The sequence below is a fragment of the Arctopsyche grandis genome, chromosome 4 (assembly GCF_051622035.1).
Source record: "Arctopsyche grandis isolate Sample6627 chromosome 4, ASM5162203v2, whole genome shotgun sequence".
Classification (NCBI taxonomy): Eukaryota; Metazoa; Arthropoda; class Insecta; order Trichoptera; family Hydropsychidae; genus Arctopsyche; species Arctopsyche grandis.
In genome coordinates, this window is record NC_135358.1 from 1,289,650 (window position 1) to 1,313,175 (window position 23,526).

Genomic DNA, 23,526 nt, shown 5'->3' on the forward strand with positions numbered 1-23,526 from the left:
GACTAAGTGCAAGTCGGCTAAACAATGGATGAACTTAGCGGTCGGTAACGGCACCCAGCCACTTCCCCCTAGAATTCTTAGAACTGACAACGCGAAAGCGTGGGACTGCATATCCTGATACGTGACTAAACAATGGGGAAGTAAACCGGACGTCGAAGATGCAGGGAGCGACCTGTCCTTTATAAACGGGTACTTAGTCGACATCAAGACATTCTGGACGGAGCACTGGCGGTGCGTGTATCTCCTGAATCACCAATAAATGCTGTGAAGCGACTTTGGCCTTTTATTTGGATCCTCCACCCACCCCTACGCAACAATATCTATATTATATTTTTCTAAAAGTTTCAAAAACATATTTTTAATATACATTCCTGTATGTTTGTCCATTAGATCGATCCTTCCCGAAGTGTATATATTAATTTTACCGAACCGCAAAACATATCGGAATTCTGTTTTCGTTGCGGCAAAAATAGCGGTTTTCGGCTCGGCTCCTTGGTTACAACAGATAATGGAGCTAATATGATAATATTTTTCAACTTGTTAGAAACCGAAATGGACAAAGGAAAACCAGAATATTAATTATGAAGCAAATATGCTACCTTCCATTGAGAATTGTTCTTTCCCTCATCTCATTAGATCTACGATCAGCAATCAAAGATTCTATTAACGATTAACGATTCGAAAAAAATGTAATTTGTCTTCATTTATCCCCTCTATTCCGCAGTGCACCAGCGGCAAGCTGCACACTCTAAGAAATATTCTACTCTAACATTTTAATTATGTATATGATCACAATAATTTATAGCGAAAAGCCATATAAAGAGAGGTATAGACGGTGTGGGTGTATTTACATACATACATTAACTTACTGATATTTAAATACGAGACACCAGAAAACCAGAGAAAACCAGAACTGAACCAATATATATTTTTTTTTACTGAACCGGAACGAAAAACTAACAGTTCCAGGTACCTGATATTTAGTACCGGAATTATAAAATAAATATATTAAAAATCAAGCAGAAATTCGAATTTACAACAAAATCCCCTTTGGTCAGAAATTGGCCATTTTGCTAAGACCATGAAAATGACGGTTCGGCGATTATTGTTCACTATCATATAACTATCATACTAACGAGAACTCGAGTGCCAAATATCCCATATTCACGTCAAAAATTGTCTTTTGGGCGATCGCAATGTGACTCCAATTACCGAAAATGACAAATACCCAATTAATTCCCTTACGTAGGTATTTGTAGGTTAAATTGTTAGGAAAGGTGAGGAATAAATTTAAAAAAAAAAAGGCAAAATTAGTCAAACTTCCCTTGTATCAATTTTTATTTACTTTTCAATGAAACACAAGATTTTCTTAAATGTAACCAACAAGTCAAACGACTTAATTTAACTAAAACGTGTCACACTCATGATGCAACATACGAGTAAGGCGAAATTCTTTTTTTTTCAATTAATTTTTAACATCTCAATCTTTATATTCATAATAAGATACAATCAACAGGTAGCTTTATTATAATCTAAAAAATATATATATATATGTGTGTATAAATTGGAGAGAAAAAATATATTGAAATAGAGTGAAAAATCTTTTCAAAACACATCAAACATAATACTAACACTCACATTTATTACAAAAATAATTAATGGCATCTTTTATTTCGTTTTCATTTAGTTTCCTTCTTTTTTACAAGGTTTATTTTATTAATAATATTAATAGGGGTGAAGTTATAATAAAAAAAAAAGTAACATTAGTGTTCTCGTAAAACTGGAAATTTCTGACATACATATACAAAAAAATGAATCCCATGTGTACAGAACTTGTGTACTTCTTAAAAATGTCAATCTTAATAATATTTAAAACTAAATATTACTGTAAACGTCACATGTCCAACCATGCACTATATTGTAATATTGTAACACATCACTATCAATGGCATGTTTGTGTCAATTATTTTTTTCTGTACATGTAAAAACAGACTGGAACCGATGAAGGCAGATCCTTAGCGGTGAGAATTCTTCAAACAGCCCCAGAAATTACTGAAATTAAAATCCAAATCCATTAATAACTCATTCTACATATTGTGGAGTCGAGTATACATATAGACGTATTAGAAAATATACCTCTGGAATTACAAAGGTTAAGCTGGTAGTCCTGGCCCGCCTTTCTTTCCGATGAGCGATTTGTGGATGTGCGGAATGACACCACCACCGGCGATGGTCGCCTTGATCAAACTGTCCAATTCTTCGTCACCTCTGATGGCAAGCTGCAAATGCCTAGGCGTAATACGCTTTACTTTTAAATCTTTTGACGCGTTCCCCGCCAACTCCAACACCTGAAACGGCCAATTCATCGAAATGTAAACACCAATCCAGACCAATCGAGAATGCAGTTATTTCAATAGAAACAGTATAAATAAGTCAGGAGCGCGAGAACGTTGTTATTTTGCAATTACAATTTGAACTTTTTATTATAATTCAGCCGTTACATAAAATTGTACTGGAATAATAATGCTAGAAATATACAGTTATAGAAGAAGTATAAGATATAAACATTTCCAGATTTGATAAACAGTGTACTGCGTTAGTAGTGAAAACATAATAAAAATTAATTAAAAAATAGCATTTTTTATTAGAATTGTTCATACATATTATTGTGCATTAGATGAAATTTTTAATTGTAATTTTAGATGAATTCGTAGTAATAACTAGTTTTGAAATTAGTGTATTTTCTCAGAACCAGAAATATTTTTTAAATCAGATCTAATCATATCAAATAACAAAAAAAAAAAGGGGGGGGCAAGATTTTAGCTGATATTATTATATTTCAATTTTAATTAAATAATAAAAAAAAATTACGTATTTCGAATGTAAATGTTATTTTATTTATTTAAATTTAAATAGTAAAAATCGATTTTAAATAATATATTTATAATTACACAATGGAATCGTCAACATTATTTGAACTATTTTTTTGTGATTTTTGTAGTCGAAACCAAAATTCTTTTATTTTTTCGACATTTTCTTTATTCGATTTTAATTTACGAAAAGAAAAACATTTGAATTGAGAATTGGTTCATTATATTACTTGTGCGCTTTTGTTTATTTTCATTTCGTTATTTACCAAGTATTTTTATTTTATGAGAAATCGAATACATTTCAAATTCGGCCATTCCTTTGTTTTTCATACAAACATTTTATGATAAAAAATCCTTTTATTTTGTCCATACTTTTTTTTATTTGATTTCAATTTTCGAGGAAACTTTTGAATTGAAAATTGGTTCATTATATTACTTGTGCGCTTTTGTTTATTTTCATTTCGTAATTTAATAATTATTTTTATTTTATGAAAAATCGAATACATTTCAAATTTGGCCATTCCTTTGTTTTTCATACAAACACTTTATTTTTAATTTTATGATAAAAAATCCTTTTATTTTGTCCACATTTTTTTTTATTTGATTTTAATTTACGAAAGGAAAACATTTGAATTGAAAATTGGTTCATTATGATTTCGTAATTTAACAATAATTTTATTATGAGAAAATCAAATACATTTCATATACGATCATTCCTTTGTTTTTCATTCAAATGCAAACATTTTATTATTTAATTTTATAATTATGATAAATAAAAAAAACTTGTGCAACGAAGAGATAGGTTAGTTTTGGCCAAAAGCGGAGCGGTGAGACAAAATTCGAAATAGCGGTTACGTCACTTCCTACATTACCGACGCACGCCTCGAAGCAAAGACACGCCAATACCAATTGCACAAAAGCAAGCGGGCCAACCGAAACGACACCGACGAGGACGAGAACGTAAGGCGCGGGGACATGGACGATAATTTCGACATTGAGAGCGAGAAGCGCCGCGGACGAGTGACGGAGCGTCTTCCCGCCAAAATGACGGCGGGCGATTGCGCGGCGTCGCCCGACGCTTCGGCGAACGCAGACGGCGCGGCCCAATATACAAAGCGCTAGCGATTCTGAGAATTCCGGGAAAGCCGAGAATCCCGGGAACGGCGCGAGCGTCGGGCGCGGCTTGATTCCCGCCAAATCGATCGGCGCGCGCTTCCGACGTACATGGCATGAACACGAACACGAACACGAACGCAAACACGCAAACACACACACACACACCAAACGCACACACGTTTAGAACACATTAGGTATGAGAGCTGACCTCAGCCGTCAGGTACTCGAGGATGGCGGCCGAGTAGACGGCGGCGGTGGCGCCCACGCGTCCGTGAGACGTCGTCCGGTTCTTCAGGTGGCGGTGGATACGTCCGACCGGGAACTGAAACAGACAACGACGAAAGCGGGTCAGAAATGCCAAATGCCCAATGCCCAATGCCGGGTCACCCGACCCAACCACCAACCACCAACCACACACCACACAGCACACGTACCTGCAGACCCGCTCGCGCCGACCTCGAGACGGCCTTCGCCTTGGCCTTGCCGGAGTCCTTGCCCGCTTTGCCGCCAGCCTGAAATCAGACACAGACACGGTAACGTTGGTTGCCGACATGGGGCCGCTCTAATGACATTCATACGGGAGACGAGAGTCACGACCATGTCTGCGAAGTTGCCGAGTTGCCGAGTTGCCGAGGAGATGCGCGGATGCAGACGCAGACGCGTACACTTGTGAGAGCGGATGTGGAAGTGGAGGTGGGGGTGTGGGGAGAGGAGGAGGAGGCGAGAGCGAAAGCGGAGGGCTCGAAAGTCGCCGGAGCCGCGTCTGGCCGCCGTCACCGCCGATCACTCGCGCCAAATGACCGCCATGCCAGTTGCCAGCCCGGCCGTCGCGGCCGTTGCGACAGTGTGGCCACACCACACTTCAATTCGCATCACATTTCTCTCTTAATTTATTAACTTATTTTATTATTAACGTCGCCAAAGTAGCGAATCTTACGAAGGTTATTCATTATTGCACGAGACGAAATTCTGAGATGTATAAAAACATTATAATAACACACATATTTTTATTGATATTTTATTCTAAATTGTAAACGCGAATACTGTTCACGTTCCGTTACAATCTGTCGAAATGATAAATGAAATATTTTTCTTGTCTGAAGTTTTTGTTTTAGTTATATAATAATACAAAAAGTTTTAAATTGAAAACTGAATAAGGGTCTGTTCATATCTAGTCGGTACGTATCGGCAGCAAAAGGCAACCTCCCAGTATGGGGAGTATTCTATGGTACATTCTATATGCAGTGCCGGTTTTAGGGGGGACTGGGTCGGGTGGCGCCCGAGGGCGCCGAGTATGTTGGGGGTGCCAATCCATGCACCGAAGGCGCTTTAAAATTTAAAATTAGGGCGCCAAAGACCCTAAAAAAATTTTGATTAGAGTGCCAAAGGCGAAACTTAAATTGAAACTTATCTCCGGTCTACAATGTCACAATTTTTAGGGGCGCTTAGAAAAAATTACCCGAGGGCGCCATAGGGTGTAAGGCTGGCACTGCGCATATGAATGCGTGAACGCGCATGCACGAATGGGGTATGAATGCGTCCATATAGAATGTACCAAAGAATACTCCACGTACTTGTAGGTTGTCTGCTGCTCCCGATATGTGCCGACTAGATATGAACAAACCTTATAATATAAGTATAGGGGTCATCATTCGTCAATGGGCCCGTCGACACCAACAATATTACTTACAATATTTTCCATATCCAGCTCCAATATTGCAACTTGTGGTTGCTATGTAGGAACTGGTTATGGAAAATATTGTAAGTAATATTGTTGGTGTCGACGGCCCCAATCATCTATCACACATTTTTACAGATGTATCATACATCAGGTGACACAACTTTTGAAGGAATTGGACACGCCCGATAATGACCAAATGGAACAAGTGCTCTCCACAAAAAATGTAAAACAAAGGCAACCTTTGCACGTACAACGACAGCCCCATGCACTAGATGTTTTCCACATTATTGTGTTCAATCTGTTATTTTATTTTAACTTTTACAATCGGATTTTCACTTAATTTGAAAATTTATATAATTATTTTTTAGATAAATTGAAGCTAACTATTAATATTTGAATTTTTGTTTAATTTCCTTTTATTAATTTCCTTGAATAACTTTTATATTTTTAATAAATTATAATTTAATATTATGCGAGTATGATTCCACTTCTTTTATTTTCTTAGTGTTTCAAGTAAATAAATAAAAAAATATGTTTTTTAAAAATATGACTTTTCGGCTGCCAGATGTTCCGTTATAGAGATTTTAGGGACTTTTGTGACCAATGATCACCGAACCGATATATGATGAAATATTTTTTTATATTATTCTATCTTTCATTTGGGCTTCGCGGAGATGTTTTGTATTTATAGCTGGTTCTTATAGGTATATACACAGGTGCTGGCTGTGGATGCAAGATATTCCCTACTATGTATTTCGTTTATTTGATATTTTTACTGTGTATTTATTTATTTGTTTATCATATTTTTCTGCTTTTGCTTTTTTCTTTTTATTCTTATGTATTACATAATTATTTATTTACATTACATAAATTCATATCCATATCGGATCAAGTATTGTGATCGTGTGAAAATTCGATCTCGTAATTACGATAATTAAAAAAAAAAAATTCGGTATTTTAAGTACCAGCTCTCCGAACCAAAATTATTTTAGCAACTGGCTCGACTGGCCGGTGCGAACCCATAGCAGTACCTAATCTGAAATGAATTTAATAGAATTTGCAAAAAAATCCTGTTTAAATCCAATTTCCTAAAATTAGAATTTTTTTTAACTGCAGCTTAGAACTTTTTATTCAATGACAAAAATTATATTGCGCTTTCGACAAATTATTTTATATACAACAATAAATGAAACATTTTTTTCAGTATCTAGATATGTGGATGGATTTCTAATTAATATATTTGTTCGTTCATTAAGTTACCATTATCTACTATTCGTTGCTGCTGTGCCTGAATGCGATATTTACTTTGGTGAGCGTAGATTATCGGATATTATTTTTAAATATTTGTCTGGTAGTCTGCGCTCATCATTATTTTCATAATTTGAATGTGATGTATAAGTGGAATTTTAATCTACTCTCTTCCATTTGGGCCTCGCAGGGATGTTTTGTATTTGTAGCCGGTTCTTATTCATCGGAACAGGTTGCAGGTGCAAGACATTCCCTTCTTTGTATTTTTATTACTTTATTAAATTATCCTTGTATTTTATTACATATTTAAATTTTAATTTATCCGCTATTGTTTTATTACTTTACTGTTTTTATCTTGTTTTTTTTTATGATTGTGTTTATATGTTGTTTTTTTTTTCCTTTTTTTTGTAATTTTTTTTTTGATAGTGCTTTTGTTCTATTAATTTTTATTTATTTTTTTAGTTTTTTACCTCGCTTGTTTTCTTATGTAGGTTATTTCTGTAATCCCACAATGGTCCAAAACTTTTAAATAAATAAATAAAAGACCCAGCGTGACCCGCAAATTAAGTACCATTAAATTAGACGCGTATTATTTAAATCATTTCATAAAATGTTTTTAAATGAACGATATCTTTTGACATCTCTTCTCAATTAAAAAGCTACGGTACAAAATAGTAATTTTCAAATTTGTCGAAATGAAAAAAAAAAAGCAAAAACATGCAAATTTTTTCATATTTTTTACATTTATTTTAAAAATGTAAAAGGCGTAAATATTCATAATATTATAAATAAAAGCTTTAAAACGAAATCATGAAATATTGGATTCCTTCATCGTGGGGAGAATATTTCAAATGTAGCAACACCGGTAAGATAAAAAGGGAACCGTTGGAAATTTTTATTAGAAGTGGGGGAAGATATTAGCAACGTTAAAAAATTAATACTTTTATTGACTGGAAACAACATTTTTTAATGTCAATTATATAATTATATGCATTTATTTCAATTAGTGTATTAAAATAAAATATCCACAACGTTTCATAAATACATATTTTATTTAAAAATCAGACACTCAATTATTCTATAAAAGTTTACAATAAAAATGGAAATATCAAAAAAAAGGAAAATATCTGTAAATAATTAATTTCAATTACAAAACCTATACTTTTAAAACACCACTCATTCTATGGCAGTGTGTAAAATATTGTAAAAAAATAATTAATAATAAAGAAATTACATTTACTAAGTAGTGAGACCGATTCTAATAATTGCTGGTAACTTCATCGCATCTATCTTCTAAATCATTCTGAAATAGAAAGTAATATTATAATTATAGAATATATGTACATTTATACACGACCAATTTTTGTTTCAAAATCGAATGTTGTAATAGTTACCTCATCGAGTTCCAAGCATTTACCCCACTCTGACAAAGTGATACGATGATCGTCATCATAATCACAATTATTCAAGAACGGACCGATGCAGTGCTCAAGTGATAATAGAGGAGCACGAATTGGGAAAAGTTCATGACGAGATACAAATCTAAATATATTCCAGTATTAGTAATTGCAAAATGTATTATAGATTATAGGAACAAATGCAGAAAAGATCATTTCACAACCTATCATTATCATTAGCGTCGAGATCGCACCACTTCCAAATGGCCGCGTTGACCCAACGACGTGTAAGATTGCTCTCTGCTTCCTTTTCCATCTGCATATAATGATTAGATAGCTCTTGACGATCAGCTAAGTCCATCATGATGTTGAAAAGCCAATCGCGCATGCGGCGGGGGAAGTCGGACATTTCTTCGAGCGAACATTCCTTAATGAAAATAAAAAAAATAATTAAATTTCAAATTAGGAATGAAATACAATTGAAGATGAAACCTAAATCCTTACTGGCATCTTACGACACACTCCATAATAGTCGATTTGAAGATGTTTATATTGGGGACCTTTGCATCCTTCGACGTCTGATAAGCAGAGACATCTTTGACGGTGAACTTCACAGTCCGATGGCCAAGTTTCATTATTGTTTGCACAAACCTAATGATTTTGGATTAAGTACTCAAAAAATAAATGTAATTTTGCTTAATTATATATATTCTTTTACCTTGCGGCGTTCATCGGTTTCATAACGACACTCGGATATGCAAACGCATTGAGGCTCACCATCTTTGTCCAACTCACACACCCTTCCAGCACTGCAATGTACCTTGCTGCATACATCTGAAATAAATAAACTATTCCAATAACAATGCTTCAAATTTTAAAATTACTTTTGACTACGAGTGTTGTGCTTCCATACCTACGAAAACTTCGTTGTGTTCGTCTTTGAAATCATTACTTGATTGGGGTCGATTTTCTAAATATTTCACTCTGTCAATTTCTGATGCCTGTATTCAGAAAAAATATGCAAAATTAAATACTGTTGAATATTTTGAAATAATAAGTTATTAAATAACATACGTGATATTTTTGTTCATGTTCTCTTTCCAAATTCTCTAATCGGAACAATCGGTCTGCTTCAATTTCACTGGTTGGTGGTTGTTCTGTTGTACTTAAACGATTTTTTTTTACTTTTTTAATTCTTTTAACCTATAAATTGAAAATTTCACACTGTGTATAAATTACTAGTTTATTATTTAATATACAATGTAAATGTAATACAAACTTTTTCAGCCGATACATCCAGACATAAGAATGCAAATAGCATTACAAAAAATATTATTTTTTTCCCCTTCATCTTTTCACGTTTCCTGAAAATCAAAGCACAATTACTCTTATTAATTTGATAATAAAATAGTTGATATAATTGAAACAGGAATAATTAATAATAATATTTTTTTCTATAATATTACAAATTATCTTCATATACCAATAATATATAATACATATATCTACATAATATACCATTTAAAGTTAAAGTTCTAGTAGTGAAAAGGTCAATACACCATACTATTTTTGGAATAAAAGCAGAAGCAGGAACTTGCATATAAACGACAGAAATACATTCTCTGAAGGCATGATGTTTCAAAACTGCAGAGTTTTAAATACCGAATTATACCCAATACTAACACAAAAACAGTATATTAGTATTGTATGTGTCGACGGTTTTTATCTCATGGATATGTGTTTATCACGATTCGCACTAGTGAAAGGCGGTGCATTATCATCTCTACAAAAAAGTCCTTGTAGATATATTTAATTTATGTATAAGATATTTAAAACTATTGGTCACTAATACAGTTAAAATTTACTTATGAATGTACATGTACATATTGTTTTCCTATATGTATATACTATTTAAAATGTCAAACATATCTATAATCATGAAAAGAGATAACTGGAGTTGTCCTGAATCAATCAATTGGATCAATTTTAATGAGTTTTTATTAAGGTGTTTTCAATTGCATTCTTCAGCACATTATAAATAGCATTTCAATGAGATTTTAGGATAATGAAAAACGAAGAATGTATATATAACTATACACATTTCCCAAAATTGGTTCACCCATTTCTTTAATGCCCTTCCTTACGTCAGTATAGTGCATTTTATTGGGTCTTGTTTTGTACATTTATCTATTTTTCCAACAACAACATACATATGTATCCCATCCATTGCCATTTCAATATTTTTCTCGCTCCATAAGTCAACTGATAATACATATGATATGACACATATCCTTTCTATAAGGATTGTAAATAGGTTTTTGAGCTCTTTTTGCTACTATGCTGTAGATTAACATTAGAATAATATAATACTATGATTACTAACCAGATTAAATTAAATTGTAAAATAGAAAATGATCAGTAGATCAGTAGCTATTAAAATAGATATAACATGTATTGTGAAAATAATTTCGTAATAATAAAAAGCATTTAAAAATCAAAAATATCCTTTCTATCTGTCCCTGCTATACCGATTTATGTATATGTAAGTGCATAGGACTGTATGCATCATTTTTATATTCAACACCCAAGCTTCGCATCCATAAGTCATTACTAGAGGTAGAACCGGAGGCGTGCTTTTTCCAGGAAACAGGGCATTTTGGATCTATTTTCCAGGAAATAGAGCAAACTACAAAAGGTTCATCATAAAAATGAACAATGCACGGCGAAAAATAAACAAAGAACAGTACGCTTTCGGTCCTATTTCTAGTCATTACTGACAAAATATGTACATTTATCGAAAACTGACTTTTTCAGGCAAAGTTGAGTCAGTGGTGTCACCCAAATTTTAGAACAACGGGTTTCCAATTTTTTTCAATTTATATAAATAAATATATTTTTTTTTGCGTCCAAGGCACTATTAGGTGAAAATTTAAATTTAAATTTAAATAAATATGAATTTCAATTTTTACGTAATAATAACTTGGATGAAATTTTTTCTTATATATTACTTGAATGTTATAATATTTCAAATGATTATTTGTATAAATCCACTAGCTGTTAAATTTTAATTCAATAGTCTACGTTATTTGATTTTTTTCGTTGCTAATTTTAATTTTTGACACAATTCAAGTAAGTGTTCCGAATAAAATAAATTAAGTAAAATAAATTTTAAAAACATGAAATTATACCATATATGTATAAAAGAACCTTTAGAACAACAAGAACATGCAAATATATGTATGTACTTCTATAAAATTCTCGAAAATATTAATATTTTAAATGAATTAATTTAAAATATTAACTTTAAATAGAATAGAATAAAATAGAATTTTTATTTTTCTAACGGGTTTCCAGAAACTTTTGATTTTTAACAATGGGTCCCGGAAACCCATGGAAACCATTAGGTTGACAACACTTGAGTGGAGTTGTTAACATAAATTCACAAATTTTATGTCGAAACGATATGTAAATACAAATTTGATTTTTACACCTTTGTTTATTTTTTTTTCTTGTTTTATTTTTCTTTTTTTTTATTTTTATTTTTCATTTATCATGTTTTTCTGCCTTTGCAATTTTTCTTTTTATTTTATGTATTTTATTTTTTGTTTTTCTTTATCAAATGTAGGCCATTGTGGCGCATTAGGTTTCTCCTGTAATGCCACAATGGTCCAAAACTAACTATAAATAAATAAATACATAAATGAAAGATTCTACTCTTCGAAAAATTATGACCTTCATATTTAGAGTATGCGATTAGATAAAACAAATTTGTTTATGAGTGACATAAAAGCAACTAAGAAATCCTTGACATAATATAGAAAATCTGAATACTTTTTTTAAACTGCACTACCATAATTTACAATTTAATAATATGTTTACACTATTAATAAAAACAACGAATCTTTTTATCACTTACTGTATATGCAGTGGCGGACTGGCCATACAAGCGTACATGCCCGATGGCATGTGGGCCCCACTATCCGTTAGAAAATATGGGCCCTCAGTAAAATTAAATAACTTTTTAATTTAACTATTTCACGTGTGTAAAAATTTATAGGATATTGCACTTTGGGACCTAGAGTTTGGGTATTTCAACAAAACAAATTTCTTACGATATACACAAACAACTAATGCCTGCTTTAACAGCCCAAGGATCGGTTAACTTTTTTATTAGGCTCGAAATGTAAGTTTCAACATTTGCGTGGGCCCTTTTACCGGGCCCATTTCCAACCTCAATATTATGCATATACCAATACCTATGTAACAACTACCTACTGAAATAAAAATGGGAATAAACAAATTTCCCTGAATAATATAAACTGAATTGCTTAAAACAATTTTGATAGGACGATTCATCATCAACCAGCGATTTAAATTTACTTCATACATACTTTCAAAATAACATTTGATTATACTTCGACGATATAGTAAGATTTAAATACACAATTTTAAACAGTTTCCGAATATTAAATCTATTCCTAATCTAGACAAATCCATGTATATAGAAACATAGGATAGGGGCCCCCTCCCCAAAATCCTGATTTTCGATTAACATTAATTGAAAATATTATAGTAATAATAACAGATGTGTATCGTTTATTTTTCCGAATGTTCGTATATTTTTTGATATAGTGATACATTTTGATGGTCGATTTTTGTTAACCATGTGAAGATTTTTGGAAAAAAATTTGCGCTTTTTTGACTTTTTACATAATATTTTTTTAAAATTATTTTTTCAAAAATAAGCTTAATTTTTTCATATTTTATATTTTCCATTTTTATTCCGATATAAAAAAGATTTTTTGAAAAAAAACTCAATTTGACCAATCTTTGCCTGCCCCCCCAAGAAAAAGCTGAAATGACGTCCCTGATTGTTTTCTACCGAAAGTAAAAGCCGCTTTTATGCCGCATTCTTTTATGATGCATTATATTCTTTGGCCAGGAAGGTGCATTGGGTTTACCTGTTAGGCCTTCTTGGTGTAAATTAAATAAAAAAATAAAAAATAAATAAAAAATAAAAATAAATAAATAAAATATGACAAGGATTAAAACGAAATATACAATGTAATTTATGGATCTATTTTGCTTTTGCCATTTTTCTTGTACCTAAATTTGTTTATTCCCATTTTTGAAAATTTTATTTATTTTTTGCCCTTGATTTTTAGCGTGATGGAAAGAAGAAAATTTTGTTATATGGGGGGGGGACAAATTTTTTTAACCCTGGGTGGGGGCCCCCTTTAACTCCTGGCATGCACTGATTTCAGTCCCAGTCCGCCACTGTGTATATGTATATGTCGATTCTTTCGGCACTTTCTAGCTCAATCTTCAGTGTGCTAGAAATATTTATGCGCATGATATCTACATAAGAGCATAAATACGTACAATATCTAGAATCTAGACGTTGTCCGAAAACAGGCAATTCAATAAACAGTCACGTATTCCCGTTTCCTAATTGTTATGTTTGTGAATTGGAGGAAACTCGCACACGCGATTGCGCTAGTTTACTTGATAACCTCATAAGTATATTATTTATTTTTTCTTCCATTTAATGATGACCGAATCTGATGACCTCTGCAGCAATGACCTAAGCGAAAACCGCGAAGCTTATTCAATTTTATGATAACGAATCGTTCCAATTATTTATATTTATAGTATGAATTCATCTTGATTTATACACTATCTATGTACTCATATGTTTAAAAATGCGGTTTAGTCTTTGTTTTTTGCCGATTTGAGACCCTTTGTTATTTCAGAAATTAGATGCTGAGATATTTTTATTCTTTTTCTGCTATTCGAATCCAGTTTCAAGCAAAAAGTAAAAAATAAAACCATACAAGCGACTCTATAGTGGTCCTTAAACTTTCTGAATACTTCTACATATGTACATGTACATATACACTGTATATTAAATTGAAAGAGTATTTGTATGTTTGTCATTGGCTTAATCTATTCATTCTTTATGTGAAGTCCACCTTACCATGAAAATGTTATTACTCGATAATGTACCGTCTTATTGTCTTATTTCCTCTTAACAAATAATGATATATACCAGACGTTCCCCAAACCAAACATTATTTCTACAAGGTTCTATGATTATTCCTCACACGAGTATTGCTCTAACCAGCATCCCGCACACAGGATTCCGTGTGTCTAACCAGGATTCCGTGTGTCTGTGTAAGATTCCGTGTGTCTGTAAGATAACGCTCGCCGTGCTATAATAGTCGTTTCGATTCGACAAATGTACGTTACAGCTAAAACATTGCCAACAAAACAGGAACATAATAACAGATCAACAAAAAACTTGTATATACATATACTGCTTACTACCAAGAACCGACACATTTATTTTAATTTTTTAATAGCTTATTATGCCATAGCCCACGCGATGATATTCCATCGGGCGCAACACTAGTGTAGGGAATAATTTTGTGAGGAATAATCCGTTCACCGTTCGATATTTTCCATGTGTGGAATTTTCACATGCATAATTTTATATGTTCGCAATTTTCGTTGTCCGCTTCTTTCGTGACCGATTTTGTACGATTACCATATATTATAATAATATTGTTAATTATTAACACTGTTTAATTTGTAATATTTGGACTTAGTAATATCTAATTATTGAAGTACCCATGCGATACTGGGCGTATCAGTCAATATAAAATATGAATGCGATTTTAAATCAATAACTACATACACCAACTGGGATATTGATTAAGACAAGCTGTGAAACAAGTCGCTCGTTCAATTCATTGTGTCGATTCGCTTGGCAAAACGCTCTCTATAGCGAGATGATTATGATGATGATGACGATGTGACATTTATGGGAAATGTAAATGCGGTGAATTAGCGCCAGCCCCATAAGTAATGTGATTGAAAATACAGACGGACCCGGCGTCATCTGGCCTCCTTTATTTAGAATCAAGCCACAGTCACATCCGTTGCTGATAAAATATTCCAACATCCAGCTATGGATGCTGGGTAAATAGAGCATGTTTTAGTATTATCAGGCCAACTTCCGCATTTGTTTACACCGGAAAGCGAAAATTCCTTTGTTCTAAGACCGCGCAAGGATGCAATTCTTTGAAATACTATGCACTTGTGAAAAGGTTTGGATGAAAGTTAAATTTTAATGAAAAAGTAATTAACTGTAAATCTACCCAGTGGTGTCATTATATTGGTTTCCATGGGTTTCCGGAAACCTGTTGTTCAAAATCAAAAGTTTCCGGAAACCCGTAGTTGGAAATCAAAAACTCATGTTATTTTTGTTAAAAATTATACAAATGTTAAAAAAAACTTCGAAAACATTGTTTTATTCGCTGTCGAAAACATGCGTAGAAGGTATAAGGAAGGACCTTCTTTTCCGTTATGCACTAGCAAAATTAACTGTCAACCATTAAATGTGAACTGCACAGCTGCACTCGATATCATTTTGAGTAAAATGTCATGAACTTAATTGCCTAGAACTACCATTACATTATCTAGAAATTCGTTAGTATGTACTAGTGATACACTTGAAGAAAAATAATTTTTACTTTCAATGTTTTTCAATATTCAAAAAAACATGAAAATGAGATTTTCGTTTCTACTTCAAAGACATACATATATATGTACATATGTATGTAGTTTTCCAGCTGCTTAACAGCTGACATATTTTTTGTCTAAATAACTAAAACCATTTGCTTAAGAACTCATCTCGAAAAAAGAGGAGATTAGGCTTTTTTATCATAGTATGATAGGTGAAATGAGAGGTCCGTATTTTAACACTGATATTAAAGAAAATGGCTTAGATAAGCAATTATGAGCAAATGAAGGAGTTGTAATATGAAGAATTAAAACAAATAATTTGAGCCCCGAGAATCAAATCGATTCTGGAGCAAACTTTTAGCACACATTGACGGATAAAAGCTCAAGCGAATGAGTCCTAGACGGTTAAAAAAATTGATCTAATCTAGAATGACATTATACGGGAAGGATCTGAGGAAACGATCGACCCACAAGTGTTGATAATTTGAAAAACAGCAAACATATCAAAATTTTCCTGGAATTAAATTGATAACGAATGCAATCAACGCGTGGGTGGTACAATAAATTGTATTCAGAAGTTTCCACAACAAAACCATCACTGCGTTTTAAAGATAGAACTGAACATTTCAGAAGTGTGTCAAATATGTGCAGCAATTTGACCTGCCAAGTGCGTCCAATTGACTGTTGACACTCACTGATTTGAGCATTCGACATATTCAGGCCATGCAACCGGAGACTATGCAGTTTGCAGGAACAATAAAGTGTCCACAAATAAAATGGACAGAAGCAGCAGTCCGAAGATGACGGTTCACGTGTCCCAATTTCATCTACATCTACACACCGTCAAATCAATTACAAAACGATAAATCAATAATCACATCAGTAGAAGAGCGTTGACATCCCACTCGTATTGATTTGGACTCGAGTCGTACGTCAAATTCATCATCACTTTCACGCGGACAAAGATGGATTGTTTGCACAACGGCAAGAAGTTGCATGTGTAGTTAAAAAGTAACGATATGTTATGATCTATAATTGTTTTGTGGGATAAGAACTAGGATATTTAATACCAAAATGTTACATAAATTTCTGTGCACAAGAAGAGTTTATTGTACATTCATACATATATGTTATGGTGAAGATATGACTGGAGGATAAGATGAAAGATGAGCAGTAGAAGAATGAAATACAAGAGAGTATAAAATGACACAAAGGCAAAGGAAAATATGAGATTTAATCCTCATATATGGACCGAAGTGATGCTCCAATGGCACCTATGAAACTTATTTCTATACATAAGTTTCATGGGTACCGTCGTCTTTCAAAAATATGTTTGTGACGAATTCTCCAGTTTTTTGAACACATGGCGAGAAGATACGATAGCAGCCTGGAAAAGCTTGTTGTGGTTGATGCCGTAGAGGAGAAGACAGGAAAAAGAAAATCTCCTATACGGTGGACTGATCAAATCAGGTCGGCTCTTGACTGTTCTGTCGTCAGTGCACTTCGAAATGCCGTTTCCAGAGAAGATTGGAGAAGAGTCGAACCACACCCCAGGTTATGGAGCGTATGGAGGTCACGATCCTCAGTATTGAGGGACAAACTATGAAGAATACATATGTACAGATATATGTAAATTTATATACAGGGGCGGCTCCTGACTTTTAAAATAGGAGGGGCACGAGGAAGCCAAAGCCCCCCCCCCTTACATTTTTTTTTCAAAAAATCGAACTTAAGGTCTGACCGCACTATGCGTCTGCGACACGAACGGCAGCGTGCGGCCAAATATTGTTTGTATGAAATTGTATGAGATATAACGCACTACGCGTCACGCGACAGAGTTGACTTCTGTATCAACTTTGCCATGTTGTGTCGTGCTGCAGCAGTCGACGGCCGTATAGTGCGGTCAGACCTTTAATATACATATTTTAAGTAACATTTTATGCAAGGAAAATTCCTTTTTTTTTTAGCAATAATCGACTTCGTTCATTATAGGTTCTCAAAAAGGAAAATTCTAATTAATGAAAGTAAAAATTAAAAAAATTGACATATTGTGATTGATAATTTAAGCATAGCCTGCAAAATATAGTTGAAATGTCGAAAAACACTGACGGTGTTATGTATTTTTCTAATCATATAGAAAATTTAGACGTCCGGGGCTGGCGTATTTTTCCTCAAATAAACCTTTGCGCAGCTAATTAAAAGCCTCAGTATATAGAGATACGATTCAATTTTGAATGATCACCTAGACTGATTTTCTACACTCTACTCACAGTACCACTTGCAAGTGCCAGAGTAGCAGGCAAACCGAAGCTGGCGACCACAGGACCACGGCAGATAAACAACTGCCCCGAACTAAATTGTGAACCAGTTCAACTCACCGCGTGGAGAGCGGTATAAAGAAACACTTCTTGACTCTTGATGAGTCACCAACAATATACAAAATTTATTTTCTTTTTTGGTTAGGAGAAATTTGTATGGGGCAGTGCCTCAGTTGCCCTTAAAGACCTACACTCAAGTCAAATTTACTTACAAAAAAACAATACAGCTTCACATCATTCACCCTTTTTATACATACTGAATTCCACAAAACTCAATAATCTATGTAATGTCTGTTTTTTTTCATTTACAACTTTATTGTACTCCAAATTACAAACTTGAACAGTATTAACCAATAGCGAAAGCTTGAAAATCGTTCCATTTTTAAAGACCTACCACCTGTTCTCGTAAAAGGTGCGCAAAAGCAAAGGTCAGTACAGGATTCTGTAGTGCGTATATTTTAAGTAAAGTGGGGGTGGGCCTAAATAAATGGAAATATTCATAGTAAATGAAATGAAGTCTAGTATAGTCGATCAATTAATATATGTAAGTGTATTATCTGATTTGGTGCACCAAAAATTCCAATATGCAACTGGTTGCATCGTGTTGCACCGACTAAATTAACAGATGCCATCATCAAACTGCATGTGTGTTGTGAATGCAACCACGCCGAACGTTTCATTTGACCGCAGTTTCTAAACACATTTTATATTTATAAATAACACAACATTTACTTCCTCTATCAACGCAGTAAGTAGATTCTAGAATATGTTTGTAGTCGGCACGATTTTTTTAAATCTATTTCTACGATTGCGGATATTTATCCAGTAAAAGAGTCGGTCTTGAGTCTTGACCCAAGTGTACATAATACTGATATGAAGCAAGTGGACCACGATGACACTATACGAAATTATTTACATTGATAAAAATGTAACGGACGTGAAATTAGATAAAAATTAGTTGAAATTCGCCAAGTATTCACGATGAAAGTTTTTTTATCGATGAATATTACATATAAGCAAACGAAACTTTGAGAAATGCTGTATTCAAATTTGGGATAGGGAATCGTCGTACTATTAATAGGGTTGATATTCAATTAATTTTCATCAATTTTGATTTGAATGCTGCGTTCGAAATAAAGACTAAGAGTAATTATTAAGATATTTGATCAGTAACTTAAGATGATTCGGTCAGAAAGTTACAAATATTATCGGTAACCAACAATTCGACTGTTGTCTATTTTGACAAAAAATAGGAATTTATTTAATATCCAGACAGATTGTAAATATAGCGGAAAATAAAAAAAAAATAATATCAATTATTTATTTATATAGTACGCTATTATTTCTGATGTCCCAAATAATAGTTACTGACCATATAAATGTTTGAAAATTTAATTGAAAAATTCGTAACTATTATACCTATATATATATAAGCCCATTGTATATTACATATAAATTTTAGAATATCTTTCTCATCCAACAATTAAAAGAAAAAGTAGTTTGATTAAGCAAATTATAAGCTAATTTTTTTTAATATTTTGTGAAAATTACACTAATAATAACTGAAATCCAATTAGAATTTACCTGTTTTCAGAAAATGTGAAAATTTGTCTTGCTGAAGAAGACTAAATGGACGACCAAACCCCAAGACGATCCTTGCACGACTGAATTGATTATGAGATGAGAGTAGTAATTGCACATATGGCTCTGAGCTCTGGAAGTGGTTAAATCAGCGGTTGTCAAATTAATGACGAACCTAAATTTGTAGCTTGGCTCTAAAAGGAAGTGTCTTTCATTTTTAAACACATTTCGTATAAAAATGCACTGCGTTTGAGACTTAAGTAGAGAACTTCCTCAAAAGCGGTGATTTTTCAATCGTATATGTAGATATTTGATATTTGATTGAAAGAATCGCTAGTGTTGGTTGAGCAACTTGTTCCTGACTATCATTTGTTGAATTAATCGTACCATCTAAATAAAACTTAAATTGGTCTTTTGGTTTAATTAATAATTATTTGAGTCTCTGAAAGGTCTGTTATCTACTGCAATTGTATTGTACTACGCCTAATCGCCTAGATTTGGTCCGACAAAAAAAATGGTTTTGTTAGATGCAGCAAAATATTGAGAATTGATAAAATAATTGTCGACAAAAAGGTCTTGTTCTAAAGGAAAGCGCTTGCTCCTTTATTAGCCCTTTGAATGCTGACCAACGCCGATCAGCGTTTTGCCAACAAGTTCATGGGCCTGAAATACGCCGATGGGCGTTGTATTTCGAGCATGTACAAAGTAAACAAGAATACTACCCGCTAAGCCTTTCCAGGTAGCATTGAAGAAAAATACATTGAATATGGGTCGTGTAATCCGGGTCATTCATTTGTCAACGTTTATAAAACCATAGCAGAATTTCCCGATGGAAATCCCTAACTGGTATTAACTGAGTAAATCCCTGTGAAATCCCTAACTGAGTTTTCTATATTGTGGTTTGGCTTTTAGATTGTGAGGGAATGAAGAAGGTGGAACTAGTTTTGGAAAAATACATTCATTAATAGACTTCTTTTGTTTATTTTATATTTTTGCAATATATATTAGGTACTCTAAGCACACCTTTACAAAACTTGGTAGTGATTTAGGGTTTGTTTAGATTAGCTACAATTTTTATACCTGCTTTCTATTGGATTTCTAAATAATTCTAGTTGGAAATGTTGAGTATTAAATTATAAGTATTCTAGATTTTGGTTTGGCATTTAGATTGTGAGCATTAAATTTTAACAACAATGAAGAAGATGGAACTATTTTTTGAAAAATTATTGATTAATAGACTTTTTTGTTTATTTTATATTGTTGCAAGATATTGTAATGCCACAGCGGTTATGTCAAACGGCGCGTCGTTTGACATAATTAGTTTCGAGATTATCAGGCGGCTTAAATGGTTTCGAGGGCTACAATGGAGACCCTCAGATTAGGCCGAGTAGCATCTCCGCTATTTCCCAGAATCCGGACGAGCGTGAGACGGCGCTCATACTTGGTTTTGAGGATTACCTCCAGGCTTAAGTGCATTCGGCTAACAATGAAAACTGCCGAATGAACTAAGTGGTCGGCACGGTTTTCCGTTAATAGTGGCGTGGGACTGCATATCCGGGTACGAAGATGTAGTGAGCGACCTGCCCTTTATAAGCAGGTACTTAGGTGATATCAAGGCATTCTGGACGGAGCACGGGCAGTGCGTGGATCTGCTCAATCACCCAATAAATGCTGTGAAGCGACTTTGGCCTTTTATTTGGATCCTCCACCCACCCCTAAGCAACAATATATTAGACTCTAAGCAGACCTTTATAGAACTCAAAATCCTAGGCGGTAGTTATCTAGGGTTTGTTTGGATTAGCTTTCTATTGGATTTATATACCTGCTTTCAATTGGATTTCCAAATAATTCTAGTTGGAAATGTTGGCGAAATTTTCAGCATGGCAGGCTTTCAACAGAAAAGACGTCAGCACTCAAAGGGTTAAATAGTAGAAATTATTTGCAAAAAGTCATCTCAATACTATCAAAGCCAAAACGCGAGTCTTCAACTTTAGTCTACTGTAAGAATGAAATATAAAATTCAGATGATTTGAATGAATCTGCAAGTGCAAAAATTCGCAGACAAAATTATCAATTTGCTCATTAGATAATGACTAATTCAGTGTAATGTATTCTCAGTTAAATATGCCATCTTTAAAATACCTGATACTTACTGATTTGGTCGATTTACAAGCTATAAATTGTCCATCCGAGTATGAAAAAGAAAACTGCGAAAAATCACTTATTCGCAATCAAAGCGAATGGAAAAATCTTATGAATTTTCATAATAAACATTAACAGTTTCCATACAGATCACAAAGTTGGATAAAGAATAAATCGAAAGGAATAAATGAAAAAAGTAAGAGATTGTGTTAGCTTTTTATTATAAAATACACCACCTGCTTCAACCTTCTGGCAATCAGGTGTATTTCTATATAAAAATAAGATCACAAATAAAAAAAAAAGTAAAAACTCATCCACTGACAAAAAGAAAGTTCATCATTACAAATATAATAACGAGTACTGCACTAAAAAAAAAAGTAAAAAAGACAAAAGTAGATGGTAAAGATTGAAAATGTCACTGAAAACCCTGATTGCTATCCACATCCACTCGAGCGCAGTAGAAAATATACAAAAACCTAATAATTAATTGCTAATATATATCAAATACACGTGTAACGTTCATAATAATTATACATATTCATATTCAAATGTATATTATACACTATTATACCTGATGACTAATTATTCAAACAGGTGGTGTTCGTTGATAGTGAACAGGACACATATAACAATCCTCGCTTCCGACACATTAGGGGAAACTAAAAACATTAAAAAATTGACAATACAACGCAGACCAGTACTGAAGAAAACAAACACTGGTGGTATAAAACATTATAAATCATCATTATTATTATTGTCTTGTCAGATTCGACTGTATTATGCCAAGAGAGGTCAGTTATTCCTAATCGAATGTTTCAACAGAAAAGTATGCAAGCTCACTCCTAGAGCTGTCAGTTTGCAAATTGGACTCAAATCAGCTAACTTCCAATCAACAATCCAACATTTTGATTACCTGCACTGATATTTATGCGTTTATAAGCGAAACTTAAGCAATTTACAAACGGCTGCCAGTTTTGAGGTTATTAATAGTCTAGGATTGGGCCTGTATAGTTTCACTCACTTTGTATAAGTGAGTGAAATTTCTTAAAGGATGTCGAATTAATATAAAAAAATTTAAAAATACATCTTAAACCTTAAAACGGTACAGCTTTATGTTGATTTTGTAAAGAAAACACTCATTAAGATATAGTTTTAAAAATTTTTATACTTTATTCTACATCTCCAAGAGAAGAAAAGGTTTTGGCAAACTGAGAATAGTTTTAGTTTTGAAGTTGAACTGTCACCCGTAACAGTAACGTATAAAATCATAAAAAAATGTATCGTATAATATATATTTTTATTTAAAATTCGTGGGCTAGAAATCTGTTAAAATCTTAAAAATAATAGCTTGTCATGATAGTGGATTTTATTTTAAATAAAATATTAAGTAAAAATACCAATACGGTAACTTATTTAACGTGCAAATTAAAACAGGGTTAATAATTCATATTTTTTTAGTTTTAAAGAGTCATTAATTGTCTTGAGATCATCATCACAATTGATAAATACCATTGAGCTTGGTTTTGCGATATTTCTAATGTTTGATTTTGTTAATAGTTTCGCGGCCTTCGATTTAGTTACCTATAAATATAGAAAAGAAAATTGACTAACTACAAAAATTAAAACGAAACTATCTAAAAATCATT

General features: G+C 33.2%; 2 protein-coding genes across 4 annotated transcripts; both read right to left on the minus strand.

The window, feature by feature from the left end:
* Positions 1–1,311: 1,311 nt before the first annotated feature.
* Positions 1,312–4,850, minus strand: His2Av (Histone H2A variant). Of its 2 annotated transcripts, XM_077429269.1 has the most exons (5): positions 4,584–4,850; positions 4,421–4,498; positions 4,195–4,308; positions 2,137–2,348; positions 1,312–2,052 (listed from the first exon to the last, which is right to left on the minus strand). In XM_077429269.1, exons 1-4 carry the CDS (start codon positions 4,584–4,586, stop codon positions 2,154–2,156), a joined length of 390 nt encoding a protein of 129 aa, XP_077285395.1. In that variant the 5' UTR covers positions 4,587–4,850; the 3' UTR covers positions 1,312–2,052; positions 2,137–2,153. The 2 variants fall into 2 exon arrangements, with proteins under 2 accessions (XP_077285395.1, XP_077285394.1); XM_077429268.1 differs by lacking the exons at positions 4,195–4,308; positions 4,421–4,498; positions 4,584–4,850 and adding an exon at positions 3,743–3,926 and having other exon boundaries at positions 1,313–2,052.
* Positions 4,851–8,111: 3,261 nt separating this feature from the next.
* SPARC (secreted protein, acidic, cysteine-rich) lies at positions 8,112–20,019 on the minus strand. 2 transcript variants are annotated; one of them, XM_077430219.1, is made up of 9 exons: positions 19,742–20,019; positions 9,592–9,676; positions 9,387–9,515; positions 9,226–9,313; positions 9,031–9,146; positions 8,817–8,963; positions 8,534–8,739; positions 8,310–8,457; positions 8,112–8,218 (listed from the first exon to the last, which is right to left on the minus strand). In XM_077430219.1, exons 2-9 carry the CDS (start codon positions 9,661–9,663, stop codon positions 8,174–8,176), a joined length of 951 nt encoding a protein of 316 aa, XP_077286345.1. In that variant the 5' UTR covers positions 9,664–9,676; positions 19,742–20,019; the 3' UTR covers positions 8,112–8,173. The 2 variants fall into 2 exon arrangements, with proteins under 2 accessions (XP_077286345.1, XP_077286346.1); XM_077430220.1 differs by having other exon boundaries at positions 8,537–8,739; positions 19,742–19,909.
* Positions 20,020–23,526: the final 3,507 nt, after the last annotated feature.